General features: G+C 44.2%; 1 protein-coding gene across 1 annotated transcript; it reads right to left on the reverse strand.

Moving 5' to 3' along the window:
• Positions 1–2103: 2103 nt before the first annotated feature.
• On the reverse strand, positions 2104–9093 carry LOC308373358 (cytochrome P450 2G1-like; the record flags this gene model as incomplete). Its single annotated transcript, XM_080848823.1, has 9 exons — positions 2104–2285; positions 2494–2635; positions 2887–3074; positions 4889–5030; positions 5140–5316; positions 5910–6070; positions 6366–6515; positions 7398–7560; positions 8935–9093. 9 exons carry the CDS (start codon positions 9091–9093, stop codon positions 2104–2106), a joined length of 1464 nt encoding a protein of 487 aa, XP_080704949.1.
• Positions 9094–9728: the final 635 nt, after the last annotated feature.

Below are 9728 nucleotides of genomic sequence, written 5' to 3' on the forward strand. Positions count from 1 at the left end.
TTACTTGTCCACAAGAGGACTCTCCTGTCCCATCATAAACTGCAGGTTGTCGATGACAACATGGCTGATATCATACAAATACACTGCGTGGTTCATGGTCTCAAGCACAATCCTACACAAGCACAGGAGGTTGTAACTGATTATTTCAACAAGATTTCTCTGATCCAACTCTAAACTAATCTTTGAATAAGATTGATTTGATCTAACAATAATATTCTGTCGGATTAGTCTTTACCATAACATTAAAAATCAACATCACAGACACATTTGATTGTACGTATGTATTTGTGTTCAGTGCACACCTGACTGATTTGAGTAGGCTAGTGCATACTTAATGTTGTGATCCCCATGGATCACAGTGAGGAGTGAAGAGAGTGGTCTCTGGAGGCCCTGATGTGGATGAGGACATGGGATGCTGCTTGGGCTCCATGACGCAACAGGTTTGAATAGTGAGTACCAAAACTGACCTGTGTGAAGTTGGCCCCCCGTCTCATTCAAAATATTAAAATAACACTGCTGTTCGTTTGTGCTAGGTTTGTGCTGGTTTGTGCCGTAAAAATTATCGTTTGTGCTGGTAAGGATTTTGAGTAATTCAAAATTGCATTTTCTGGCATCTGACGTCACTCACACCCCCCCCACAGGTCTAAGACCCCCCACAGGTCTAAGACCAGCTAGACCTGCCTCCGATATATCTTAGTAGTGGGTATCAGTGTTTCTTGTCTGCACAATGTAATTAGCAGCAGTTCATTGTCATCATTGAGTAACCATCTGTTGATGTAAATAGAAGGGAATGAGAGCACCTGGAGCATGGGACAGTGGGACAAAGACTGCACCGCAAAACAATCCATGATTGAAAAGAAATAGGTTGATTGAAACATTATATTGAAATATTATTAATATATAACTTAGCCCACTTGATGGTAGTTTAAAGGACTGGCCCAGTCATAGCATGATTTGGCTCTCAGGTTGCTGTAGTTTTGAGTTAATAAACGCAGCTGTACGTTTTTCGGAAACACATTTTCTTTGCTGACTTGCTAGCAGTGAACCCGATGACGGATTGATTGCATCCACAGATTTCAAAGGCATTTTGGATGAAAGAATGAATGTTGATCAGATAAATACTGAAGCAAATGTGCTTCTTTGTTGTTGTGTCATTATATGCACCAACAGTAACCCCACCTTGGTTTTACATATCAATGTAAGATGGACTCTCCTGGTCCCTGTTGTGTCACACTCCTTCAAAACAGTCTTTCTGAATACTGATTAGAGCCAATCCTGTTATTAGAGGCAATGTCTCTGTTAGACCGTTTCTCATATATGTCTTTAAATGTCTGAAGCAGCTGAATGACCTTTCCACTGAAGCAGTTGAGGCAGGCATCGTTTAGCAGAAATGTAATAATATTGTGAATGTTTGGGTACATGTCCACTGTCTCTCTTAAGATATTGCACAGAATAGAATCAGTTTCCTGCTGCATCGTTGTGTTGCACCAGCTTAGAGTCCAGGTGGGGCATCACTATGCTATCTCAGTGACGGCGTACCCAAGCAATTCATACACACAGGCATCCCTCACATATCCACCCACCGCACTTCTTCCATCCCAGGGTGCCCCACACACTAGTGCTTCACCCATCTCTGGGGTTCCGCACAGTGGGTCAACCTAACCTGGGGGTCCCACACACTAGTGCTTCACCCATCTCTGGGGTCCCTAACACAGGGGTCCTGGGGGTCCCTCAAACAGCTCACACACTAGGCATCCCTATGAAAAGCCTCATGGCAAGCCATTCCACTTCTGATACCACATGTAGTGAAGGGAGAGAGCAGTTACCCCACCCATCCTCAAACCTGCATCTACAGGGTACCAAACCAGCCATCTCAACACCAAGTAGTTAATGAATACTAACACAAAATGTTTCAACAAAAAATTACTTATTGTCAAAATAAACACAAATTAAAGTCTTGAAAAGTTGTGTAATTTCGATATGCCCTGGACTTTATTATACAAGGATCATTTCTGGTAAATAAACAAGAGTTTGCATGATGTTCTTCAGAGGTGAAGCGGTTGGAGGAGGCTGTTTGACGGTGGGCTGCAGTACCAGGGTTGGTCAGCGGGGGGTGACAATGAGCTGGTACTGATTGGGGACGTTAACAAAGCTGCTGAGCTCTGGGTTGGTGTTAATGCTGGATGGTCCTCCAGGGGTGCTGAGGTGGAACTGCTGCACTATGGACACCAGGAAGAGCAGGAGCTCCATTCGCGCCAGTGACTCACCAACACACGCCCGCTTACCTGACAAACACACACACACAGAACATTTGGTCCATGACTGATCATTATGTAGACTTGGATCGACTGGAACAAATAGAGCTAAGTATTTAAAACACTACAGGTTTTGTGACCTTGTTTAAACAATATATGAAAGATATATACAGCCAAAAGTCTCAAGAGCCTTTGTAGTTGCTGTCAGTATGTCGCCCATCTTAGTGACTCTCAATACCTGCAGAGAAAGGAAGGAAGGCTGGGTTCTTTTTGAAGTTGCCATTTTGGTCCAGGAAGTGCTCAGGGTTAAAGGTCCAGGCATTCTCCCATTGGTCCTCATCCCTGAGCACAGAGTGAAGCATGGGAAGGATCACTGTATCCTGCAAGAGGTCAGAGGTCATCGATCAAGAAGTACTGTATGTGAACTCTGAGGTGCTTTAGAGTAAACCCCCTGAGCTCAAACCAGAACCTGCTGACAGTGCTGGTAACACACACCACTAAGACACTCATTATTAAGACTAACTGGAAGGTGTTATTTGCTGGCCCCTGTAATCTTCTGCCCAATCAGAGCAGTTTGGCACTTTTGAAACCAAACAGGGAATTAAACCTTCATTTCAGGTTCAAGGTGTACCTTAGGGATGGCATAGCCCCTGAATGAGATGTCTTTGGTGGCGTAGTGGGGAACATTGAGGGGCACAAGGTCCACATAGCGCTGCACCTCATGGATCACAGCATCAGTGAAGGGGAGGGACTTCCTGTTTTCCATTTGTGGGATGCCATGTTGGCCAAGCACTGTGTCAATCTCCTTCTGCACGTGCTCTGTGCAGAAATGACAAAATAACAGATATAACTTGTCCTGAATTAGACCGATATGGATTGGATCCAGGGCTGGACTGGCAATCTGGCATACCGGGCGTTTTCCCGGTGGGCCGAGGTGCAATATGGGCCGAGAGTCCCGAATTTATTATTTAAAAAAAAAAAAAAAAAAAATTTTTTTTTTTTTTTTAGAATTTTTTTTTTCCCCATATAATGGTCTGACCGGCTGGCCCACGAAAGTAGTTCATGAGCGGCCCTATTGACACTGGGCTGGCCCAATCACATCCCCTGGGCTGACCCAACACCAACCCCTTTCGGTTTGGACCTGCCTACATAATGCATTAGGACGGGAAACAAACTCAGCGTGGCCCATGGCCTTGACATGCTTGACAAGCGCATGCTAGTCTGCGGCCCATTGGCTGTCTTCTTAGTGTCTTCCTAGTGACAAGGGGCTCGTCCAATCATATCACCAAACACCTTCTACCTTTGGCTTGGGCGGTGCACAGAAACGCATGTTTCGTTAGAATCCTCCAGTCCAAAATGGAGAGAAAGCGAAAAGAGGGTGCAGAGAAACTGCGAGATAAGAAGAGGCTTGCTTTTCAAGTCTACACTGCCAAATGTGCCAAAATATCGGAAATGTTTGCCACGGCAGGGCCATCATCAGGTACCGTGGATGAAAGTGATAGGCCTACTGGTGGCGACAGCCAGGGAGATACGATACAACGACCTATGGTAAGCTTACTGATCATGAATTCAAACGTCTCTAAAATATGTTTGACTTAGGACCTTTGTTCTATGGCCAAGTTCGTTTGCATTGTAAATACAAGACAAGTCTGTAGCTGTTGCTAGCCCTCAGCCCACTCTACTCTGAAACAGCCAGCCGTTAGCCTACACTCTATGTTGTGTGTTTGAGTGGTGGGCAAGCCCCTTAGCCTATTGGTGCGCGGTGCCATGTCAATGTTCCGAAAGCCCAGTATTCCCAAACCCTTTTAAAAATATGCCAATTTGTCCAGATAGCGAATTATGATAGCCCGTTATACGCTCCAGTTTGCCCCCCGAAGTTCAGGGGCGTGGTACAAACGTTAGTGCCACCTCATCAAGCGCGTTTCCTACAGGAGGAAATAGACTCCCTTCTAGGAAAGGGAGCAATACAGTCTGTACCTCTCGTAGACGAGAACAGGGGGTTCTTCAGTCGCTATTTTCTGGTTCCAAAAAAGGACGGAAAATATCGACCGATCTTAAACCTCCGTATTCTGAACAAAGCTTTAAAGTGTATGATGTATATTGTATAGTATTGTATTGAATTTAGATTAATTAAGACCGCCACCTTAACACACAAACTCTTGTTGAACTCATAAAGTAGTAGGTTCAGTGACGTGCGGTGAGACAGCTGTCTTCTGTAGCTTCTGCGAGCCCATGAATCAATGTTTCGTTGGAATCATGATGTAACATTGTTGTAGCGGGAATACAGCAATGCTATTTTCTAATTGGCAGGGCATATGATTCTAGACTTCGCTGAAGCGACTGAAACGGTGAATTTTGAAGTTAACAGGTAAAACGGGAGAAAAATAGGGCGTCTTTAGGCCGTCCTGCCTAAAAGTAGGGCGTCCCATTTCTTCTTATTTTTTTGTAGACGATAGGGCAGACGCCCTGCTAGCTAAAAGCCTGGTTGGTGTGTAGACATTCGAGAGACCAAAGGGTGTGTTATCGAATTAAGTGGGCCGGTCTGTCCCAGTCCAGCCCTGATTGGATCTATATGATTGGATCTATATGTAAGTGTGTGTGTGTGTGTGTGTGTGTGTGTGTGTGTGTCCTACCTTGAATGTCTGTGTGCTTTATTAGTAGCATGAGGGCGTATCTGATGGTGGTGCTGGTGGTCTCAGTTCCAGCCAGGAAAAGGTTCATAACCGTTCCTATCAGGTTATCATAGTGGAACTCTGTTGTTGGGAGGTCTTTCTCCTAATAGTTAGAGATTAACTTACATTAACATTTTTCTGGTTATCACTGGAATGTAAAATGTCTATACAAGGAATATAGGAACGTGTAGTCACTTTATTTGGAAGCTGACCTGGTCGAGCCTGATGAGGAAACAGTCGATGTAGTCTCGGGGGTTATCTGGGTCCAGTGTCTCCTTATGCTGGTGAATCTTCTCCCTAATAAATACCTTAAGCTCTTCCATCTGGCTGAAGACAGTGTGGTGGGGACCAGGTAGGTGATCCATCAGCTTGGGGAAGAGGTTGTACAACTGTGGAGGGAGAAGAAAAGCGCACTGGGTGACATAGGGCTCAGATACACATACGCGTTTTTGTAAAAACGGGACGCGAGCAAATGCATTGATTCCTATGGTACGGCGCGTTTAAAGCGTGCGCCCCTTCTCCACCACGCGTTGCGTCTTTGAAGCGTTTTTTAGGTGCGCTTAAAAGTTGAACTATTCTCAACTTTCCAGCGCAAGGCAGGGAAGCGCACCGCTTCTGTTTTGGCCGCCGCACTTTGCCAAGGCGTTACTGAAGCGTTTCTGCCTGAAAAAAGACGAGTATGTGTATCTGAGCCCATAGTGTGCTGATCGATCTACAAGTCAACAACTGAATGTTAAACCAGATTGATTTGATTGATTGAAATGAACATTTATTTTAGTCTGTGGAAATTTAAAAAGTATGTATTAGCAGGAACATTTTGTCAAGATTTAAAGAGTAAATTGTTCTAAGTAAATTAACATATTTCTCTGTTTGTCTTCTTGTCTCTCTATTATCCATTCCATCCATTCCTCCCTATATCCTTTTCTTTTTCCCTCCCTTTCTGTGTCCATTCTCCCCTCCTGTCCCAAGACAGTGTTCATACCGGTCCCCAGGGGCTGCTCCCAAAGCGTATTGTAGCCGAGATGATCTGCAGGAGACGCAGGAAGTTGACGTCATCGTAGCTGAAGCGCTGTCCAAACACCAGAGCACAGATCACGTTGGACACGGCACGGCTCAGGAAGTATGTTGGGTCAACTGGGGTCGCTGAGAGAGAGAGAGAGAGAGAGAGAGAGAGAGAGAGAGAGAGAGAGATGTAAAGAAGGAGCAAACAGCATTATGATAGAATGATAATGGTATTTCTAACAAGAACATTACACTTAAAAAGAGTGAAGAATGAAGAGGAAAAATTGTGGTGCAAATAATGTTTGAAAGATTCTCACATGAAACCAATTTTCATGGGCTTGTGGCAAAGGTTAATTAACACTCGATTCTCCACAGGACAACATGCAATTCTCTCTCAGGCACACACACACACACACACACACACACACTCACTTACACTTGGTTTCTCTCAGACTCTCCAGCAGATGTCGGCTTTCCTCCTGAATCCACTGCTCCATCCTCTTGCGGCCCATCCCAAAGTCTCTGAGCGTGCTCAGTGTGAAGCGTCTCAGCAGGCGCCAGCGCTCACCGTTACTGATGGCCAGACCTTAGAAGGCACCGCACACAAGTCAACTTATAGGATACACAACACACACACACTAATACTGATGGCCAGACCTTAGAAGGCACCGCACACAAGTCAACTTATAGGATACACAACACACACACTAATACTGATGGCCAGACCTTAGAAGGCACCTCACTAATACACACACTAATACTGATGGCCAGACCTTAGAAGGCACCACACACAAGTCAACTTATAGGACACACAACACACACACTAATACTGATGGCCAGACCTTAGAAGGCACCGCACACAAGTCAACTTATAGGATACACAACACACACACTAATACTGATGGCCAGACCTTAGAAGACACCTCACTAATACACACACTAATACTGATGGCCAGACCTTACAAGTCAACTTATAGGATACACAACACACACACTAATACTGATGGCCAGACCTGAGAAGGCACCGCACACAAGTCAACTTATAGGATACACAACACACACACACTAATACTGATGGCCAGACCTGAGAAGGCAACAAACACAAGTCAACTTATAGGATACACAACACACACACTAATACTGATGGCCAGACCTGAGAAGGCAACAAACACAAGTCAACTTATAGGATACACAACACACACACTAATACTGATGGCCAGACCTTAGAAGACACCACACACAAGTCAACTTATAGGTAATAGTCAACTAATACAAGTTAAAACATCATACTGATAATTAATCCATGTCTAATGTCTCCCATTTAAATTCACAGCTTTCTTTATTGTAGTGCAAATATACCCAGTAGCAGCTGATATCAAAATGCACTAAACATTAAAACAATGGGACTGCTCTAAATTACAAATGCATGAGGAGGACATATTAAGCATAGGGAAGTGATATATCTCACCATATCCCTTGAGCAGTTTGATAGCGAATGGTATTTGTGCTCTTCCTGCGAAATCATCCGCCTGGTCCACCAGAGCCTCCTTCACTGCCTGGTACCCACTCAGAACCACAAACCGTCTGGGCCCAAGGTGCACAGTCATGACCGGCCCATACTGCTTACTCCACTGGCATGGAGGAGAAAGAGCAACATGTGCTAGTTCATACCAACTGAATCAGGGCCATTTTAAGACACTGTACAGGCAATAAAAGTGACAAAGTATCGCTGTAAGATGACTTAGTTTTCTTGCAGTGATCTGAAATGGTTCCAGACCAAAGGTAGGACATGCAAATGGCCAATTGAAGAGAGAGAAATGTCAATACAGTGTGCCTCACCTTCGTCAACCAGGGATATCGTTTTAAGACATGGGACAAGTCTTGTATAGTCGTGGCCAAAAGTTTTGAGAATGACACAAATATGCATTTTTACAAAGTTTGCTGCTTCAGTGTCTTTAGATATTTTTGTCAGATGTTTCTATGGAAGACTGAAGTATAATTAAAAACATTTAAGCAAGTGTCACTGGCTTTTTTTTGGCAATTACATGAAGTTAATGCAAAAAGTCAATATTTGCAGTTTTGACCCTTCTTTTTCAAGACCTCTGCAATCCGCCCTGGCTTGCTGTCAATTAACTTCTGGGCCACATCCTGACTGATGGCAACCCATTCTTGCATAATCAATGCTTGGAGTTTGTCAGAAATAGTTTTTTTTGTTTGTCCACCCGCCTCTTGAGGATTGACCACAAGTTCTCAATGGGATTAAGGTCTGGGGAGTTTCCTGGCCAATTGAGAACTTGTGGTCAATCCATGTAAAAATGCATATTTGTGTCATTCTCAAAACTTTTGGCCACGACTGTACATTGACCATTTACAATTCCTACACAATGAAAAGCAGCAAAGAAACAGCAGGCAAGAGTAGCTCGCTGAAGTCCACAGTTGGTAATGTATAAGTTCTCTCTGCTTTCTGTCCCTGCCCCAGCCAAACTAGCCGACATTGTGCCAGTACTATTAAACAGGCAGCTCAGCCTGAACCACAGATGTGTCAATCATAAAATCAACCATTTAATTTTAAGGTAAACCCATTACATTGTGTTTCTTTGCAGAATTTGGCCACCATAGATTTCCTATTGTCATGAGTTGAAGTACTGAGTATAAAAATGTAAAGGTGCATTGTGTAGGATTTAGTGGCATTTAGCGTAAGGTTGCAGCAGGCAACCAATTGAATCCCCCATCACCCTTCCCTTTCCGAAACATGTAGGATTCTAAGCTACCGAAAACATAATAATTCATAAGGTGATTATACATTAATCGAAACATGATTATCAATGAATACTATATTCCTGCTGATAGATCCCCCTAAATACAACACACTGTACCTTTAAATGAACAGGCAAACATAATAACATCAGTATAGGCTTCATGTCTGCAAACTAATGCTTTTATCCAAAGTGAAGTGCAATGGAACCAATGGGCTAATTGAGTAGAAATACATGCATATACCTCACCTTCATGAAGGTCTTGAAGGGGGCTCTCTTGTCCACTTGGGGCAGGTTTCCCAGCAGGGGTAGACCAGTGGGTCCTGGGGGCAGATGAATCCCCCGTCCCCCCCTCCTCCTCCTCCAGACCAGCAGCAGGAGCAGCACCAGGCCAGCCAATAGCAGCATGCTGGACTCAGACATGCTGCACCTCCTCTAGAACCAGTGGCTGCTCCTCCTCTAGAACCAGTGGCTGCTGCACTTCCTCTAGAACCAGTGGCTGCAGCTCCTCCTCTAGAACCAGTGGCTGCTTCCCGTCTAGAACCAGTGACTTCTGCACCTCCTCTAGAATCAGTAGCTACTGGTGACAGGATGCCTAACAGTCAGAAATGTGTGACTGTTGGCTGAAGACAGTAGTTTGTGATAAAGAAAACATGGAACCTTTTCAAACGGCTGTTAACTAAATTCTAGATTGACATGGTAGAATTCTAGAATACTTTATAATTAAACTTACTCTTCAAAGGGTTTAAACACTTTCCTTCTCCTGTTTGTGATTTCGTATTCTGGGATCTTGACCGGTGCCTCAACCTTATCAGTTACTCTCTCTCTCTCTCTCTCTCTCTGATTATCCCTTTTCTCAAAGTCTCTGTGGACGGAGAGGTTTTTATGTGTTGACAAAATAAAGAAATGGGAGGAGCTGCTGTGGTTGCTGTTGTGGGACAGAGGTAAGACAGACAGATAAGAGCAAACAGTAGTGTAATCTCTAGCACTGGGTCTCTATTTAACCCTGTCCACACACCATCAGCCAGGAAGCCTGCAGTCCA

This window comes from Sprattus sprattus, assembly GCF_963457725.1.
Source record: "Sprattus sprattus genome assembly, chromosome: 12".
Taxonomy (NCBI): domain Eukaryota; kingdom Metazoa; phylum Chordata; class Actinopteri; order Clupeiformes; family Clupeidae; genus Sprattus; species Sprattus sprattus.